The sequence below is a fragment of the Sapajus apella genome, unplaced genomic scaffold, assembly GCF_009761245.1.
Source record: "Sapajus apella isolate SASKATOON/1434 unplaced genomic scaffold, GSC_monkey_1.0 scaffold33, whole genome shotgun sequence".
Taxonomy (NCBI): Eukaryota; Metazoa; Chordata; class Mammalia; order Primates; family Cebidae; genus Sapajus; species Sapajus apella.
The window spans coordinates 4802175-4822366 of record NW_022436973.1 but is presented as its reverse complement, the minus strand read 5'-3'; the positions used below and the strand labels follow the sequence as shown (position 1 = coordinate 4822366).

General features: G+C 50.4%; 1 protein-coding gene across 3 annotated transcripts in view; it reads left to right on the top strand.

The window, feature by feature from the left end:
* The window catches only part of ARHGAP40 (Rho GTPase activating protein 40), a 46846-nt gene extending 27745 nt beyond the window's left edge, over positions 1 to 19101 (top strand). Inside the window, exons 5-15 of one of the 3 annotated variants that reach the window (XM_032294952.1) lie at positions 391 to 539; positions 5218 to 5323; positions 5964 to 6055; positions 6631 to 6708; positions 7763 to 7922; positions 10379 to 10461; positions 12410 to 12616; positions 15111 to 15251; positions 16068 to 16237; positions 17717 to 17766; positions 18795 to 19101. In XM_032294952.1, the coding sequence (XP_032150843.1) occupies positions 391 to 539; positions 5218 to 5323; positions 5964 to 6055; positions 6631 to 6708; positions 7763 to 7922; positions 10379 to 10461; positions 12410 to 12616; positions 15111 to 15251; positions 16068 to 16237; positions 17717 to 17766; positions 18795 to 18886 (1328 nt within the window). In that variant the 3' untranslated portion in view covers positions 18887 to 19101. Of the gene's footprint in view, positions 1 to 390; positions 540 to 5157; positions 5324 to 5963; positions 6056 to 6630; positions 6709 to 7762; positions 7923 to 10378; positions 10462 to 12068; positions 12244 to 12409; positions 12617 to 15110; positions 15252 to 16067; positions 16238 to 17716; positions 17767 to 18794 lie in introns of those variants that run through there. The other 2 variants (XM_032294951.1, XR_004274058.1) reach the window with 2 other exon arrangements.
* Positions 19102 to 20192: the final 1091 nt, after the last annotated feature.

The following is a 20192-nucleotide window of genomic DNA, read 5'->3' as shown; positions in this document are numbered from 1 at the left end:
AAGTGAGCTGTTGCCATCAGGCCCATGGGCCTTGAGATGGGAAAAATCTCTTCCTGGGCAATTGGCCTTAAGTAGGAAATCACTTCCTGGGGGCAATGGGCCTTAGCTAGGAAATCACTTCCTGGGGCAGGGAGGGTTTTGGCTAGGAAATCACTTCCTGGGGTCAATGGGCCACAGCTAGGAAATCCCCTCCTGGGGCAGTGAGGGTCTTAGCTAGGAAATCACTTCCCTGGCAATAAGCCTGAGCCCTAAACCTAATGATTTGATCCTGGGGCTTTGAACTTGAGCTTGGGAGATCACTTCTTAGGACTAAGGGCCTAAGTCCCGAACCCCAGCACTTGCTTCCTGGTAGCCAGTTCTCACTGCCTTTCTGCTTTGTTTCCCCTGCAGCAGCAGAGCCTGGGGGGCTGCTGGAGCGGGCTGGGAGGGAAGAAGCCTTCAACATGGACTCTGCCTACTCAGAACAAGCTGCGGTGCTCCTGCAGAGGAGCGGCTCATCACCGGGAGGCGCCTCTGCCTGGGGCAAGCATTCCCTGCCGGTGAGGACGCTGTCCAGAGGGCTGGTGGCTAGGTCCACCTGTGCTCAGGCACCAGCACCCATCTCTTCACACCTTCCACACCGACAGGCACCCAGCACAGAAGTTGTTGAATCATTCATTCATTTAATTTGTACCACAAATATTTACTGAGTGACCACTAGGTGTGAAGGACTGGGGAGCAGGGTGCTTATAGTCTAGCAGGCCTGTCAGGATTGTCTCCATGCTCTTTGTTTTTATCTTTAGAAAGCCCTCCCTCCTCCAGCAAGCTTATAACTGTCCATCAACGTATGATTTTCTAGTTACTTTTAAAATTAATTTTAGTGCCTAGAGTGACAGAGAGGGACCTAACATTTTAGTTCATTCGTTCTTTCTTTCTTCTTTCTCTCCTTCCTTCCTTCTTTCTTTCTCTTCCTTCCTTTTCTTTCTTTCTTTTGCTTTCTTTTCTTTCTTTCTCTCTCTCTCTCTCTTCCCTCCCTCCCTCCCTCCCTTCCTTCCCTTCTCCTTTTTTCCTTCTTTCTTTATTCTTTGAGACAAGGTCTCGCTCTGTCACACAGGCGGGAGTGCAGCGGTGCCATCTCAGCTCACTGCAGCCTCAACCTCCCAGGCTCAAGCTACCCTCACATGTGTTTCCCAAGTAGCTAGGACTGCAGTTGCATGCCACCATGCCCAGCTAATTTAAAAATTTTTTTAGAGTTAGGTTCACCCTACATTGCCCAGGCTGGTCTCAAACTCCTGGGCTCAAGCAATCCTCCAGCCTTAGCCTCCCAAAGTGCTGGGATTATAGGTGTGAGCCACGGCACCTGGCTGTATTATTTCCCCCAAATATTCACCTATCCCAGCATAGTTCCTTCCAAATAGGATGTAATCATTGATAGGTTTTTAAAGATGGAACTATAACTCGCCGTTAACTGAGTTATAGTTCAGATAATTACCATGTACAGTTTGGCATGTATACATGTGTAAATACCACCAAATCAGTACAGAAACTTCCTCCCTTGCTTGATGCCTTGTAATATGGAAAAAAAAGAAAGAAACTTCCTGCCCCACCACCCCCTGAGCTCCCCCATGCCCTTCCCAGGTAATCCCTTTCTCTACAGAATAACCACTATTCTGACTTCTCTCATGGAGTGAAAATAGTCTTTCACAGTCCCACTGTTACTAAAGGAAGTGTTTCTTTGTTGACTATGTGGTGATGTAGTTGATGTAATCTTAGGTAACATTTTACTGAGGGCTGCCCTGATCCAGGGCATTGTTTCCAAAGCTTCCAGTGCCCTCATTTCTCCCTGACTATATGATAGAAAAAAAAGAGAAGTGGGCCAGGCACAGTGGCTCACGACTGTAATCCCAGCACTTTGGGAGGCCGGGGTGAGAGGATTGATTGAGTCTAGGAGTTTGAGACTAGCCTGAGAAACATAACAATACATATATCTACAAGAAATTTTTGAAGTAGCCAGGCTTGTTGGTTCAGGTCTGTAGTCTTAGCTGCTTGGGAGGCAGGAGGATCACTTGTACCTGGGAGGTTGAAGCTGCAGTGAGCTATGATTGCACCACTGCTCTCCAGCCTGGGCCACAGAGCAAGATCCTGTCTCTAAAAAAAAAGAAAAAGAAAACAAAAAGAGAAGTGGCATGTATTAGTCTATTTTCATGCTGTGATTAAGGCATGAAAGAGGATTAATAGACTACAGTTCCACATGGCAGGGGAGGCCTCACGATCATGGCGGAAGATGAAAGGCATGTCTCACATGGTGGCAGTCAAGAGAAGAGAGCTTGTGCAGGGAAACTCCCCTTTTTAAAACCATCCGATCTTGTGAGACTTATTCAATATCATGAGAACAGCCCAGGAAACACCTGCCCCCATAATTCAGTTACCTCCCACATGGTCCCTCCCACAACACGTCGGAATTCAAGATGAGATTTGGTGGGGGGCAGCCAAACAATATCATGGCTCCCAGAGAGGGAAATGACAGAATTGTCGTGCAAAGACCAGGACTGGAACACCTGGCAGCCTGACCCCAGAGCCTTCCCAACTGATCACTTCTCTCTACTGCTTAGGAAATAGGCCCCACCCTCTGCAGTCGCCTCTGTTCCAGTGTGAGAGTACTTTCACTCATTCAAATTGAATTTGAATTTGTGAATTTCCTTTTAAACTTTTTACTTTTAAATACCTTTAGGCCCAAAAGAAGTTGTGAAAACAGAGCTCCCACATGCTTTACACCTAGTTTATCTCAGTGATAATATCTTCCATAATCATAGCACACCAAATAGCACTTTTATTTATTTTATTTATTTATTTATTTTTGAGACAATCTCACTCTGTCGCCCAGGCTGGAGTGCAGTGGTGAAATCTCGGCTCACTACAACCTCCACCTCCCACGTTCAAGTGATTCTCATGTCTCTGCCTCCTGAGTAGCTGTGATTACAGGCATGTGCCACCATGCCCAGCTGATTTTTGTATTTTTAATAGAGAAGGGATTTCACCATGTTGGCTAGGCTGGTCTTGAACTCCTGACCTCAGGTGATCCACCCACCTCAGCCTCCCAAAGTGTTAGGATTACAGGTGTGAGCCAACTCACCCAGTCTAAAATTTTTAAATAATGAGTTTCTATTTCTAAAACATCAGAGATAATTAATATTCAAAATTCTCTTGTCTTCTTCCTTGGTAATTTTTCTCCATTAAATTATGAATGATGATAATTAATCATGCTAAAGGGCCAGGCATGATGATGTACACCTGTAATCCTGGCACTTTGGAAGGCTGAGGTGGGAAGATCGCTTAAGGCCAGAAGTTTGAGACCAACCTGGACAACATAGCAAGACCCCATCTCTACAAAAAAGTTTAAAAAATAATTGGGTGTGGGCCAGGCACGGTGGCTCATGCCTATAATCCCAGCACTTCGGGAGGCCAAGGCGGGTGGATGACTTGAGATCAGGAGTTTGAGACCTTCTGGGCCAACATGGTGAAAACCCATCTCTACTAAAAACACAAAAATTAGCTGGATGTGGTAGTGCACACCTATAATCCCAGCTACTTGGGAGGTGGAGGCAGGAAAATTGCTTGAACCTGGGAGACAGAGGTTGCAGTGAGTGGAGATCATGCCACTGCACTCCAGCCTGGACAGCAGAGTGAGACTCTGTCTCAAAAAAAAAAAAGTTGGGTTTGGTGATGTGTACCTGTAATCTTAGCTACTCAGGAGGCTGGGGCAGAAGGATTGCTTGAGCCCAGGAGTTCAAGGTTACAGTGAGCTGTGATTGTGCCCCTGCACTTCGGCTGGGGCAGCAGAGCAAGACCCTTCTCTGAGTAATAATAATGCTAAAGACATCACATATTGGTCTTTTACCACACACTAGGCATTAGGCCAAATACTTCACATATTTGATTTAATTTCATTCTATTAACTTGGTGATAATTGTGTAAGTAAACTAAAAAATGGTAATAATAAGTACTGAGTACTCACTATGTGTCAGGCACCATGTTTCATATGGTTTATTGAATTTAATCTCACCAACAATCTTGTGAAGTAGATACTGTTATCAGTTCCATTTTGCAGATGAATAATTTTACACAGGTAAAATTATTTGCCCACACTCACAGGTAAAGTCAGGATTTGAACCCAGGAGGTATGACTCGGTAGCCCATGCCCCCAGCACTAGGCTGTATTATAAGTATCAATTACTATTCCTTTCCCTTTGAGCACTGGGAAGTGGTCTGATCACGTCCTCCAAGCAGTGCTGAGCGAGCCCTGCCCTCCTGCTTGCCTTAGCTCTCACCTTGGGTGGAGGAAAGCCTGGTCCTGCCTGCTGATTCCCAAGGTGGCCTCTAGATGGCACAGTTGAGCATTCTTTATTTCTGCGAGTGGCATGGCCGAGGCTGGAGACAGACCCGGTGAGGGAGAGGAACAAAGGCAAGAGTAGACGCAATAACAATAAGAGGCCCCTGGAGTGGCCCCTCTCCTCCATGCCCTCTTGTGGGAGGACAGGCAGTGAAAACAGCCTCTATTTCCTGGGGCTTCGCTATGTGCTTGGGACTGTGCTAAACACTTTATATCTATTAGCTCATTTGCTCCCACAAAAATCTTATAAGGCCATTGCAGTGGCTCACGCTTGTAATTCCAGCACTTTGGGAGGCTGGGAGAAATGCTTGAGCCTAGGTGTTTGAGACCAGCCTGGGCAACATAGGGAAACCTTGTCTCTACAAAAAATGCAAAGATCAGCCAGGTGTCGTGGTGCGCACCTGTAGTCCCAGCTACTCAGGAGGTTGAGGCAGGAGGATCGATTGAGCCCAGGAGATTGAGGTTTCAGTGAGCAATGTTCATGCCACTGTACTCCAGCTTGGGCAACACAGCAAGACTGTGTCTCCAAACAAACAAACAAACACACACACAAAAACCTCCTGAGGTAGGCTCTATTTTATGATTATGAAGAATCACAGGCTCAGAATGTCAGCTCATTTGCAAGAGGTGGAGCTTGGACTTGACTTGAGGACGGACTCCTGAGCACCTGCTCTTATTCACGCGGCTCTTCCTTCTGCCTAAATGCCCAGGGGAAATGAGGAAGCCCCAAAATACACATCAGACATATGGCCTGACAAATTGTCTTTAACTTCCCTCTCTGTTAATAGAAGTTCACCATCCCCAAAGGCAGACTTGGTGTGACGAGGATAGGGGACTTGTCCCTGCAGGATATGAGGAAGGTGCCTTCTCTGGCCCTCATAGAGCTGACCGCGCTGTGTGACATCCTTGGCTTGGACCTGAAGAGGAGCAAGGCGGGGAAGTGGAAAGCAGCAGGTGAGCAGCCCCTGCCCGGGGAAAGCCTTGTGGCCACAGTCCTGGTTTCTCATAGGGAGCTGCACACGGACTCTCCCACCAAGACATGCTCAGCTTTTTTTTTTTTTTTTTTTTTTTTTTAGACAGAGTCTTGCTCTGCCGCCAGTGGTGCGATCTCGGCTCAGTGCAACCTCTGCCTCCCAGGTTCAAGCAGCTCTCCTGCCTCGGCCTCCTGAATAGCTGGGACTACAGGCACACACAACCATGCCCAGCTAACTTTTTTGTACATTTAGTAGAGACAGGGTTTCACTGTGTTGGCCAGGATGGTCTTGATTTCTTGACCTCGTGATCCGCCCGCCTCGGCCTCCCAAAGTGCTGGGATTACAGGCGTGAGCCACGATGCCCAACCCTTTCAATACTTCTTTATCCAGCTGAGATTTTCTGGTCTGAGACATATCTCCTCAGCGGTAGTGTTTTCGTTACTGCTGAGGCCAGATGTTCTGCTCAAGAGGAGAGGTTTGGGTCCAGCCATTCTCCAGAGAGCTCAGTCCTTCCACAGGAAAATAAGTCTGATTCTAGTTGCCCAGAAGGTCTTGCAGGTCAGAGCCCAGTGGTGGTTCCAGGAAGTGAAATACACCTTCTGCTCTTTGACTTCCTGCAGAAACTCGCCTCTTTGGCGTGTCCCTTGACAGCCTGCTGGAAGCTGACCACAAAGTCCTCCCCAGCACGCAGGTCCCGCTGGTCCTTCAAGCTGTAAGTCGTCCCCAGCTTGGGTTTATTTAGTCCATTAGAGCCTGGCTCTGGGGGACATTGTCAGGAGACAGCTAGCAAAGGGGTGAGAGGACGGGCTTTAGAATCAGGAAGACCTGGGTTCAAATTCTGGCTCTGTTACTTGCTAGCTCAGAGACCTAGAGTGAATTTTTGTTGTTGATTTTATTTCATAAATTTTTGTCTTAACTTTTTTATAGAGACAGGGTCTCACTATGTTGCCCAAGCTGGTCTCGAACTCCTGGCCGCAAGTAATCCTTAGAGTGGATTTTTCTTTTCTTTTCTTTTTAACTTCTGAATCTTAAAGTCAAGGGTGGATTTTTGAACCTTCATGAGCCTCCCTTTCAACATCTGTAAATTGGGATGATAATAACAGTATCCTCCTCCAAATGAGAAAAATGTATATAGAGCTCTCAGAATGCCTGGCTCATGGAAGTGGTCATGAAAACTATTATTATTTTGAGGTAAACCCTTCTCCTGGTACTCCTTTTTCTGATTTTCATGGGAAACAAATACACCCACAGTTTCTGGTTTAAATGCTGTTTCTCTCTCCCTGACAGCTGCTGTCCTGTTTGGAAAAGAGAGGACTGGACATGGAAGGCATTCTCAGGGTGCCCGGGTCCCAGGCCAGGGTCAAGGTAATGATTTGGCTTTCCCCGCTTCACCAAGGCTGTGTCTCCCCGATCCTCACATGTGTGTTAAGCCGGGAGAGAATCCAGTCCCTGGCTTGCCAGTGATCTGTCTTTGGTCTCCGTGTGGGTCAAGGGTTTGAGAGGCTGAAGGTGGCAGGATTAGCATGGTGGCGGAGAGAGTGGGCCCTGGAGTCAGACCACCAGCGTTTAATGAGCAGAGCTCCGTGCTCAGTGGCACACACATTAGTCCATTTCGTCCTCACATCAACCCCATGAGGGAGGTGCTCTTGTTGTCCCCACTTTGCAGATGAGGAAATTGAGTCCCAGAAAAGTGGCAGAGCAACTTCTTCTTTTTATTTTATTTTTGTACTTTAGGTTCTGGGGTCCATGTGCAGATCATGCAGGATTGTTGCATAGGTACATACATGGCAAGGTGGTTTGCTGCCTCCATCCCCCGTCACCTATATCTGGATTTTCTCCCCATGTTATCCCTCCCCTACCTCCCCACCCCCTGCTGTCCCTCCCCTAGCCCTCCCCGCAACAGACCCCAGTGTGTGATGCTTCGTTCCCTGTGTCCATGTGTTCTCATTGTTCAACACCCGGCTATGAGTGAGAACATGTGGTGTTTGATTTTCTGTTCTTGTGTCAGTTTGCTGGGAATGATGGTTTCCAGGTTCATCCATGTCCTACAAAGGACAGGATCTCATCACTTTGTTATGGCTGCATAGTATTCCATGGTGTATATGTGCCATATTTTCCTTGTCCAGTCTGTCATTGATGGGCATTTGGGTTGGTTCCAGGTCTTTGCTATTGTAAACGGTGCCGCAATGAACATGTGAGCATGTGTCTTTATAAAAGAACGATTTATAATCCTTTGGGTGTATACCCAGTAATGAGATTGCTGGGTCAAATGGAATTTCTATTTCTAGATCCTTGAGGAATCACCACACTGTCTTCCACAATGGTTGAACTAATTTACACTCCCACCAACAGTATACAAGTGTTCCTATTCTATGGAAGCCCTGGGTCAACTGTGTTTTCATGCCCCTCCTTCCTGTAGGGGCTGGAACAGAAGCTGGAGAGAGATTTCTACACTGGCCTTTTTAGCTGGGACGAGGTTCATCACAATGACGCCTCCGATTTGCTCAAAAGGTTCATCCGGAAGCTGCCAACGCCTTTGCTCACAGCTGAGTACCTCCCGGCCTTCGCCGTGGTGCCCAGTGAGTGTGCCCGAGCCCTTAGCCGGTGCAGGGATGGAGGGCTGGATGTCACTGGCCTTGGTTGGAGAGGGGAAGCCATGCAAAGGGAGGACTCCCTGTTCCTGGAAATGTCTGTTCCAGAAATGTCCAATTGATGGGGAAGAAAGAGGTCCAAGCATGTGCGCCAAGTGTGTGTGCATACGCATGTGCACACATGTCCTGTGTGTGTTGTATGGCATGTGTGCAAGTGCATGTGTGTGGGGAGAGGAGGCTAAGCTTTTGCATACCAAGTCCCTATTAGTTCCCACGTGGATGAGCCGACCAGTTTCCTTCATATCTTGACATCCATAAGGTTGAGCTTATCAGTGACGTCTACCTGTGTATCTGTGGGCACGCATGTATGTGCATGTCCATCTGTGTGCACGTCTGCAGATCAGCGTGTATTGCATGGACCTTGCTGCATTTATAGTTTGCATGTACATGTTCCTGTCTGGACTTCTTCACAACCCACAGTGTGCAAACATAGTCACTTCTATTTTTCTCAAAAAAGTAAAGCAACTCTCCTGACTGTGAGGTTCTCCCTGTCTCTCTGAATTCTCCAAAAAGCTTCAAGGCTCCAGCAGTCTGGTTTCCACCCCCAAGCTAGGGACAGGGATCCTGAGAGGTCCTCTATGTCCTTTGATTCCAACAACCTCAATGTTTCATTTTGTTTGTTTGTTTTTTGGAGACGGGGCCTTGCTCTGTCACGCAGGCTGGAGTGCAGTGGCATGATCCTAGCTCGCATCCTTGAGCTCTTGGGTTCAAGTGATTCTCCTGCCTCAACCTCCCAAGTAGCCAAGAATATAGGCACATGAGACCATGCCTGACATACTTGTTCACATTTTTTTTTGTAGAGATGGGGGTCACACTATGTGGGCCAGGCTAGTGTCAAACTCCTGGCCTCAAGCAGTCCTCCCACTTCGGCCTCCCAAAGGGATGAGATTGCAGGCATGAACCATCAGGCTTGGCCTCAACCTCACTGGAAAACATACATCAGATCCCTTCCCTGCGCTGCTTCCCGCCCTCCACAACACTCTTGTAATAAGCTCCCACTCCTTACTGGGCCCACCCGCTCTGGCTGAGGTCCTGCCTATTTCTGGCCCCCTTCCCTCCTGGCCCCTTCTTCCCCACTGTCAGCCGGGCTCACCTGCTTTGCTGTTCCCCTCCTTTTTCCTTCCCTGGACCTCTGCGCTTGCTGCTGCCTCGGAGTGGAACCTCCCTCCGCCCTCATTTGGCTGCTTCCTGCCATTCAAGTTTCAGCGGGCTGTCAGTGCCTGCGAGGGGCTGTCGTGACCCCATGTGCCACCTTGCTGCCTGCCAGCCACTGCAATGACACAAGGATGCCTGTCACTCCTCCAATTTTTTCTTTGCTGTGTATTGTGTCTCCTCTCGGAAATGTAAGCTCCGCCAGCCTGCGACTGTTTTCTTCCTTCACTATTGTGTTTCCGGTTCCTGGACTGAGCACAGCACCTGATAGGTACTTGATAGATATGTGTTGAGAAGGGAGGGAGAGAGGGAGGGAGGGAGGGAGGGGAGGAAGGAAGGAAGGAAGAAAGGAAGGAAGGGAGGAAGGAAGGGAGGGAAGGAAAAAAGGTTAGTCATATGGGATCATGGGCACCTGATAGGTACTTGATAGATATTTGTAGGAAGGAAGAAAAGAAGGAGGGAGGGAGGGAAGGAGGGAAGGAGGGAGGGAGGGAGAGAGGGAAGGAAGGAAAGAAGGAGGGAGGGAGGGAAGGAAGGAGGGAGGGAGGGAAGGAAGGAGGGAGGGAGGGACAGAGGGAGGGAAGGAAAGGAAGGAAGGAAGGAGGGAGGGAGGGAAGGAAGGAAGGAAGGAAGGAAGGAAGGAAGGAAGGAAGGAAGGATCGTAGGCTTGGTGCCCGGGGTGCTCAGCCTCCGAGTCTCCTATGCAGCTCCTCTCCAGGTCCCAGCCATCTCTCAGCTGCTGGATGTTGTCTGGCTCTGGTGAACTCCTTCTTTGAATCTATAACTACTACCTCCTCCTACCCACCTCCTCTCCCCCGAGATCCTGACACCAGGTGTGAGACAGCTGTTCCTTTTCAACCCTCACAACACAGAGGGTTTCAAGAAACCTATCTCGGCCCATTGAGCTATCTGTCTCCCCTCCTAAGGGTGATTTGCTGGTTGATTGCATTTCTGACCTTGGGCTGTAGCCTTGGACTGCATATCTGGGTGTGTGCAGCATTTGCGTGTTTATGTTGTTACACAAAGTATAGCAAGTGACCCTCTCCACCAGCACTGGGCAGGGCTCTGTCTGTATCAACATCAGACAAGGAAACAGTCCCACACCTGATAAAAAAGGGTCCCTGGCTGTCCCCTGAATTTCCAGCTCTGGAATTTCCCTAGGAAGAGACCAGACTGAGGGAGGGAGAGTCCCTGAGCCTCCCATGGAAACTGACGCCCCTTCCTTCCCGCAGACATCCCCGACTTGAAGCAGCGCCTACAGATTCTTCACCTGCTCATCCTCATCCTCCCAGAACCCAACAGAAATGCCTTGAAGGTAAGAGTTACCATGCACCACCGCCACTCTCCACCTCAGCCCACAGCCGCCAAATGTGCTCATTCATTCATTCATTCATTCAGCCACTCTGCCACCTCAGCCCACAGCCGCCAAATGTGCTCATTCATTCATTCATTCAGCCACTCTGCCACCTCAGCCCACAGCCACCAAATGTGCTCATTCATTCATTCATTCAGCCACTCTGCCGCCTCAGCCCACAGCTGCCAAATGTGCTCATTCATTCATTCAGCCACTCTGCCACCTCAGCCCACAGCTGCAGTCATGCTCCAAATGTGCTCATTCATTCATTCATTCAGCGACTCTTGAACCCGAGAGGTGGAGGTTGTGGTGAGTCAAGATCGTACCATTGCACTCCAGCCTGGGCAACAAGAGTGAAACTCCGTCCCCCCACAAAAAAAGAGCATTTTCGTCCCCAGGACCTCTCGGAGCCTTTGGTATACGAAGGCTTTGAGAGAATCTCCAAGTGGAATTAGCGTACGCAGCACTCTCCAAACGCAGTTGATCACGGACCTCTTTTGTTGTGGAAAGCATTGCACGGCACTGGTGTTCCTTGTGGAACCAGTTTGGGAAACAAACCCTTACCAAATTCCCCTTGTCGTATGGGAGCGGATGCTTGGCCTTGGCCCAGCTCCCTGTATCCTCTTGGCTGTCCTTCCTTCAGAGTCAAGATGAGCCTCCAGGGTCAGCCTGTGAGGAGCCCTGGGGTCTTCCTGTTTGAGATTCTGCTTCCTTTTCAGTAAATAGAGGATGATAATAGCATTAATAACATCTTGTCTAATTTTTTTGGAAATTATAAAAGCTAACCCATGAGGAATCATGGGGTAGAAAATGCTTTGCAGGGTACTCAATATGCGTCTTCTCTTCCTATCCTCTCTCCCTCCTTCCTCCCTTCCCCCTCCCTTCCTCCCTTCTCCCTCCTTTCCCCCCTTCCTCCCTCCCTCCTTTCCTTCTTTCCCCCTCCCTTCCATTTATTCTTCCTTCCTCTACCCATTTATCTTCATCCATTCACGTATTCATCTTTTATTTCTTCATCCATCCATCCTTCCCTCCCTTCTTCACTCCATCCCTTTGTCCTTACTGACTGTGTGACCCTTGGCACATCCTCCAAGCTTGTTTCCTTCTCTGTATAATAGTAAGAGCTACCTTGGTCAGGTGCAGTGGCTCACACCTGTAATCCCAGCACTTTGGAAGGCCAAGGCAGGAGGATCACTTGAGGTCAGGAGTTCAGGACCAGCCTGGCCAACATGGTGAAACCTTGTCTTTACTAAAAATATGAAAATTAGCTGGGTATGGTGGTGTACACTTATAATCCCAGCTACTTGGGAGGCTGAGGCGAGAATGTCACTTGAACCTAGGAGTCAGAGGTTACTGAGCTGAGCTGAGATCATGCCACTCTGACTCAAAAAAAAAAAAAAAAAAAAAAGAAAGAAAGAGCTACCTTATAGAGTTGCTGTGAGGATTAAATGAGATGTACCAACTAAAGGCCCAGGAACTCAAAGAATATATAGTAAATGGTAGCTCTCATCACCTTCCCCTGCTCTCCCCAGCATCTCTGCTTCCCTATTCTTTCCTTTGTTTTTGGGTAGATCCAGACTCCAGAAAGAAGGAGTTGTCCTGGGCCTCACCAGGAAATGACCCATATTCCAGACCTGTGGCCCTTTTCTACCGGGAAGTTGAAGTCTGACCCAGATGTCTCAGTCTCTGAGGGAGCAGGGGAGGGAAAGAGTATTGGACACACTGCAGAGCAGGAAACAGAGACACGTAGAGATCACAGGGTGCAGCTGGAACGGGAGCCCCTCTCACTGCCTTCACAGCTCCTGGCTTCTTCCTAGCGCCCCTTTGTCATGCATCAGGATGTCCTGTTAATAGGGGTGGGAGGTGCCACGGATGTGCTGAGATTTGAGGGATGTTTTGCACCCTTCCCCAGGCACTGCTGGAATTCCTCAGGAAGGTGGTGGCCCGGGAACAGCACAACAAGATGACTCTGTGGAATGTCTCCACTGTGATGGCCCCTAACCTCTTTCTGCACCAAGGGCGGCCGCCCAAGCTCCCCAAAGGCAAGGAGAAGCAGCTGGCAGAGGGGGCAGCTGAGGTAGTGCAGATAATGGTGCACTACCAGGATCTGCTGTGGACGGTGAGTGCTGCTGGGTGCTCGGCACCCCTCATCTGCGTAAAGCTGCCCTGCTGCCCTGCCCTCCAGGAACGTGGACATTGTCCTTTCAGTTCCCTTGTGTGTCCCTGCCAGGACGTTTGTTGGGCTCTGCACAGGCCTGTGTTCTCTTCTTCCCCCTGCTTTAGTGACCAAGAAGAAGCATCTTCACTTTCTGTCTCCACTGCCATGCCTCTCAGTCAATCTGCTGCCATCTGGTCTACCCCAGATTGCAAGAGTTCCCCCAACTTGCGCAAATAATTCCTTCATATCAAAGCTTTTATGCTGCTGAGAAAGCCCCATCCCTGAGGCTCAGGATCACAGGGCCTGCCTAAGACGGAGCCCGGAGCCAGATAACGGATACCCCTGCCTCCTGCCCCCACCGTAAGCTTTGCCCTGAGTAACAAGTGACAGCAAGGGGAGGAGCCAGAGGAGGAGCGAGGCCCCCTCTGCAGTGTCAGCATGTATGGTGCCCCCAACACTGAGACCTCTCCAGCTCTTGAGACTGCTGTGAACACAAGGTAGCATCATCTACCAGTGCTGACCAGGCTACTTTCTCACCTAGAGATGTGTAGCCTCTTCCCTGCATCTGTTCATTCATCCTTCCATTCAGTCTCCCATCCACCCACCCATCCATCCGTCCACCCACACACTCACCCACCCATCCATTTATGCAACTGCCCATCACCCACCCACTCACCCACCCACCTGTCCCCCCACCCATCTACCTACCCACCCATCCATCCATCAACTCCTCCAACTTATCTACCAATCCATCCATCCACCTTTCACCTATGCATCCACCCATCCACCCAACCATGTATCTATCCAACTATCTACCATCATTCACCCACCCATCTACCCAACCATGCATCTATCCAACTATCTACCCAACCATCCACCCAACCATGCATCTATCCAACTATCTACCCATCCATCTACCCACCCATCTACCCACTATGCATCTATCCAACTCTCTACCCACCCATCCACCCAACAATGCATCTATCCAACTATCCACTCATCCATCCGCCCACAGTCCTTCCTCCTATCCTTCTCTCCTTCCATGAAGTCATTAGGTTAGATTTCCTTTTCCAGAAACCAGCAAGTGAAGCCCTCTCTCACTGTTCCCAGTTTCTCTCTGACCCTGCCCGGGCACTCTTCTGTGTTCTAAACACATCAAGTGCTAGCTGGTACTCCAAACTCATCTTGCACTTACTGAATCTTCGCTTATGCAGTTCACTCTGCCTGGAAGTCCCTCCCCCCACCTTTTTTTAAAGAGCAGAAGCCTGGTACCCTCTGCTTATTCTTTAAGACCTCCTAGTTCAAGAGTCAACTCCTTTGTCAAAAGTCCTCTACACCTCCCTTACACACCCCTCACACTCCCATAGTTCCTTTCTTCTCTGCACTCAGCCCTTTAAGATAATGCTGCTGCCAGAACACATTGGATTGTAACACATTTTTTATTGGAGGGAGCTTTAAAAATTCAAGAAATGCGGCCGGGAGCGGTGGCTCAAGCCTGTAATCCCAGCACTTTGGGAGGCCGAGGCGGGTGGATCATGAGGTCAAGAGATCGAGACCATCCTGGTCAACATGGTGAAACCCCGTCTCTGCTAATAATACAAAAAAATTAGCTGGGCATGGTGGTGCGTGCCTGTAATCCCAGCTGCTCAGGAGGCTGAGGCAGGAGAATTGCCTGAACCCAGGAGGCGGAGGTTGCGGTGAGCCGAGATCGCCCCTTTCCCCCCCAACCGGGAAAAAAAAAAAAAACCCCCTCCATAACAAAAAAAAAAAAAAAAAAAAAAAAAATTCAAGAAATGCCTGCATGTTTTGTTAGAAAATCTTCAGACAACATAGATGTAGAAGAAGTGAAAGGGGAGAGCCCCCATCACCCTTGTCCTTCCCTGTGTGTGTCACCTTTAGATAGCACACACATAGCAAAGAGGGGAGCTCAGAATCCACCCCAGTTCCATCAGACCCTTGGAGACAGACGTATTATTATCAGGGTCCATGGAGCCTGGGTTCTCTGACTCTGTCTGCTGGGTTAGGATCCCACAGAGAGGTATGGGTTGATCTGGAGGTCTCTGTAGGAATCCCCCAGTGTGGGCTGCTTGGGGGTTCTCAGAGCAGAGCCTGCTCCAGGTATGTTCTGGGGGGACCCCTGTCTGAGTGTGCCAGTGAGCAGCTACCCCTTAGCAGGCACAGGACCCTCCAGCCTCTATTGGGGGGACCACCATCCACTAAGCCTCAGGATGGGCTCCACTCTCAGGGTCCCCTACTCCAAGGCCCACTTCAGGGGCTGAATGCCCCCTCCTCATCCCGCCAAACCAGTGCTTCAGTCCCAAGCCCAACAAATGCAGATTTCCAAGCCCTGTGGGACGCTGGGGCAGGGAAGAGACCACGATGACCGTGGAGGGGGTTCTGCCTCTCGACCCCAGCAGTCCTGTCCCCCTGCCCAGACTTGGTCCTTTCTGGCCAGGTCGCCTCTTTCCTGGTCGCCCAGGTGCGAAAACTGAACGACAGCAGCAGCAGGCGCCCCCAGCTCTGTGACGCAGGCCTCAAGACTTGGCTGCGGAGGATGCACGCAGACAAGGACAAGGCGGGGGACGGCCTCGAGGCGGTGAGTGCCCGCGACCCCAGGCAGGTAGAGAAGGGCCGAGGCGACAGGTGGGCACCTGGAGCCTGGAGCGCGGTGCATCCCTTCCTCCAGGTCCCTGCTACCGGTCTGCCAGCAATGGCCCAGTGAAGCCACGAGGGGGAGCTGCAGCGCCATCACAGGGAGAGAGGTGGCGTGGCTGAGAAACCAGGGCTTAGAAGGGGGTTGGGGAGGGGAAATGGAGTGACACGGAGACTTCCCCTAGGCGCCATCTCCTCTGCCCCATTTTTAGGCAGACCCTGGTCGAGGGTTGGGAAAATGGGGGTCACTCTGAGGAGCGTGAGGTGATTGGGGCTGGCAGGGGGATAGTAGAATGAAAGAGCCTTCCAAAAATACTGAGTATTCCTGGGAGAGGTCCTGAACACGGCTCCTTATCAAAGGAAATTGATCAGAGAAATTGATCAACATCGAGTCTGCACCGTGCATGGCGTGCGAGTGATGGATCTTTATACAAACCTACATATCTGTTTGTGGGTGCGTTGCATGTACTCCTGCTGTGTGTACGAATGCAAGCCACGGGCGTAGGAACACAAACACAGCCGTAGAGACACATGTTTCTATGTCTGTGTTTGTGTGTGCACACATCTGGAATGTGTGTCTGTGATCTGTGCCCAAGTGGCCTGCATGTGCGTGTGTGTGTGTGTGTCTGTGCGTGCATGTGTGCATCTCGTGATTTTTAGTGTGGTCATTTGTGTAAGTGCCATTTTTGTGTTTATGCATCCATGTCTGAGCTCCAGGCGTGCTCGTGCCTATGTATATGGACTTTCTCTCTCTCTGCAGACTCTCAAGGTGGCAAAGATCCAGGTGGTCTGGCCTATCAAGGACCCCTTGAAGGTGCCTCTCACCCCCAGCACCAAAGTGGCCCACGTCCTGAGGCAGTTCACAGAGCGCCTCAGCCCTGGTTCCAAGGGTCAAGAAGGCAGTGAGGACATGGACAGCCTCCTTCTACAGTAAGGAGCACTTCCTGGAGGCGGGAGCCTCTCCCCTGCAGGGAGGGTTCTGCACCCCAGAACTGAAGGCCGCCAGGGAGTTACTCGTGCTGTTGACCTGGCCTTCCCTTTCTGGGGTGGTCAGATGGGTTCTCCAACCTTAGAGAACTTCTTGGCTCCAAGTAATAATCATCATGACCACCACTTGCTCATTCATTTATTCATTTTAATAGATATTTAATGAATGCCTACCACCAGGCACCATTTTTTGTTTGTTTGGTTTTGTTTTGAGATGGAGTCTCGCCCTGTCGCCCAGGCTGGAGTGCAGTGGCGCAATCTTGGCTCACTGCAACCTCCTCCCAGGTTCAAGTGATTTTCCAACCTCAGCCTCCCAAGTAGCTGGGATTACAGGCGCCCACTACCACACCCGGCTAATTTTTTAGTATTTTTAGTAGAGAAAGGGTTTCACCACGTTGGCCAGGCTGGTGTCAAACTCCTGACCTCAAGTGATCGTCCCACCTCGGCCTCCCAAAGTGCTGGGATTATAGGCATGAGCCACTGCACCTGGCCCACAGTGTATTAATAGAATTGTAGACTAGTCATGGAAAGAACAGACAGAGGCCCTGCTCTTAAGAGCTCACAGCCCTGAGGAAGAGCTAGACAAAAAGTACATAGTTATGAATCAAAGCTCAAGTTACAAACTGTGTTACGTTTCATAAGAAATGCAGGGAACGGTGTGCCTGGAAGACGAGGCTGGTGTAGTCTGAGGGAGAGGGGAGGCTTCCAGGCAGAGGTCCTGCAGCAAGGAGCAGAACCTGGCCAAGGAGCTGGAAGAAGGTCGGGGCTGATGTGCAGCCGTCATTCCCAGGGCGCAGGAAACAGCCTGAGCCTTCAAGAGCTTCCGTCTTGGCATTGGCACAAGGGGCCCTCAGACTGTCATCTTCAGCAAGTGTCTGGTCCAGGTCCTCCTTGAATAGAAGGGAGCACTAAGACTCAGAAAAGAGAAGGCGCTTGCCTCAGGCCACATGGCAGATAAGAAGCCATGAAATTGAGCTCAGGACACCCATAATTATCATGTATCAATTGCGATTCTTACATGATAAGCATAATTATCATATGTAATCATACAACGTCCATAATCCATCTTGACTCAAAATCTGCTCCTCACAGCAGGCTCCTGTCCCCATCTGTCACCACTCATTTCCCTGCCCTCGCAGTCTCCATTCTGATGCCCGGAAGGAAGGGGCCTCGCAGCGGGGTGCACCCTGGCTGTACCTCACCAAGTGCCCTCCAGCTGCCTCTCCCCAGACCCTGGGTGCTGGACTCTGTCACCGGCTCCAGCTCTTTCAGGAGGGTCCTTATGCTTCTTCTCCCCAGTGAGACAAAAAATCAGTGAGGACTGCCCTTTCCAGGCCTGGGGGCCATGCACGGTTGTGCTTTTACTGTTTCCAGAAGAAAAGGAAGCAGCTTTTTTTTCCCTCTCTCTGTCTTGTGCCACAGGTCCATGGAGTCAGCCGGCATCCTCCTCTATGAAGTTGGAGGGAATATCAGTAAGTTCCACTGTGGGAAATGGGAGCAGAGCCTGGGTCCCTGGGAGTTCTTCCACCTCAGAGACTCACTGGCCCCTTCAGGGGGAGGCCAGAGTCTGCCTGGAGACAAGCCTTCCCTTCAGGCCTCTGTCTCCAATGAAACCAGGTGGGGTCCGGCTGTAAGGTTACAGGTTAGTCTTAGGAGCCTATCCTGGAGTTTGGATTTTGCCTAGAACTGACCTCAGGCTTGCAGAGAGAGGCAGGATGTTTGTTTAGTGTGAAGGCTGGCAGTACCAGTAGTGAAACCAATGCCTCTGGGACATCCTAACTGAGATGGAACTCATCCCTGGCCCAGGGGCCAAGGAGTCCTTAAGGAATTCTGCAAACACATGTCCGGCTCTGGGAGGTCCCTGGCTCTGATGGGAAGCTGTTTCCCTTTGCATTCTCTAGAGCAGTGATCCTTAAACTTTAGCAGAACCTCCGAATTCTCTGGAAGGCTAAGACCCAGGTGGTGGGGACTGAGAATGTACGTTTGTGATGAGTTCCCAGGAGTTGCAGTTCTGCTAGTTGAGGGGCCACACTCTGAGGGCCACTGGCCAAGAAGCAGAGGCTAAGACATGGCTTCAGGAGTACACGATGCTTTGAGGGGGTGCCCTCAGGAAGAGGGTTCCAAGGGAAGGAGTGAAGGAGGATCAGGCAGGGGCAGTGGCCGGGAGTGTCCACATTCTGGAGCCTGGCCTGATCCACAAGGGGGCTCTAGAGTACAAATCACATCCGAGTTGTTCCATGTTGAGGCAAGGAGACTGGTGTTTGGTACTGTCTGTGTCAGTCATCAACTGTGGGCTTCCCCGGGAGAGGAGGTGGCGTCACTTTTCTGGCAAGGCATCTTCCATCAGTGAGGTCAGTTCTCCAGCGAAAGAGGTAGCTGTGAGCTGCAGCAGTCAAGACGCATAGAGCCAGGGGACAGTGGTGCCTGGCGAAGGGCCCTGGGCAGAGCAGCAGCATGGCCCACAGCCTCCACTCAACCCCTTCACCGCTTCTTCCCACAGATGAGCATCGCCTGGACCCAGATGCCTACCTCTTAGATCTGTACCGTGCCAACCCACATGGCGAGTGGGTCCTTAAACAGAGCCCCACCTAAACCCTGCGACTCTCAGGAGCAGCCGGGATGCCTCCTCCTCTCCCCTGCTGGCTCTGACTCCATGTACCCAGCATGAGAACAGAGCTATTTCAAGGGGAAGGTCTGAGTCTTCTTCCAAGGCATCCTTCTCTGAAATGCTTCTCAGACCCTTCAGAAATGGACTCGAAGCTAGTGCGGTCTGCACTCAGAGGGGCTAGGGCCTCAGGGAGGGGAAGCCAGCATTATAGCCACGATCAGGCCTGGGAGAACCGGACAGAGGAAGACTTCCCTTCACAGCTCTCATGGGTTTTTTTGTTTTGTTTTGTTTGTTTGTTTATTTGATATGGAATTTTGCTCTTGTTGCCCAGGGTGGAGTGCAATGGCTTGATCTTGGCTCACAGCAACCTCCGCCTCCCAGGTTCAAGCAATTCTCCTGTCTCAGCCTCCTGAGTAGCTGAGATTACAGGCACGTGCCACCATGCCTGGCTAATTTTGTATTTTTAGTAGAGATGGAGGTTTCTCCATGTGGGTCAGGCTGGTCTCAAACTCCTGACCTCCTGAGGTCAAGGTGATCTGCCCACCTTGACCCCCCAAGGTGCTGGGATTACAGAAGTGAGCCCCTGCGCCCCTCTTCACAGCTTTCAAGTTTTAACCACACACACAAGCCTTCACGCCCCTCCACCCCCTGCCCTCCAGAGAGTCGCCTCCAACACCAACCTTGCTGCATGACAACACCACTTGGGGCACTTGGATCTCCATGGACTTCTCTCCATGGCTTCCAGACTGGAGGAAAATGAAAAATGCAGCACCTCTATCAAGAGGTGGTTGGGTTTTGTTTCCCCAGGGAAAATTGTTTTGAAAGTGACCCTACAATGTGTAATGGCAGCAGCGCCAGAGACAAAACCAGGAGAGCTCTGTGACCTTGGACAAGTCCGTTGGCCTCTCAGAGTCCTTTAAGGAAGAGGGGCTAGGGCCTCAGGGATGGGGAGCCAGCACAGTAGCCATGGTCAGCCCTGGGAGAACTGGACAGAGGAAGACTCTTCAAGGCTCTCCTGTTTTAAATGTTGATTTGTACAACCGTGTCATTTTATAATGTGATATTTAAATTGTTTAAACATTAAAGGCACAAGTTCAATGTCACGTTTACTTTGCTTAAGTGTTTTTCTCTCCAGTCCAGCACTGGGTGGTTGTTGTCCTTCCAGAGAGTCGACATGGGAGCTTGGTGATGAGAGCATCTTGCTGAGCTGCTCAAAGGACTCTGGCCAATGTGGTCCAGCCACGCCTTGAACCCGCAACCACTGGAGGGGCAGGAAGAGAACTCAGAACG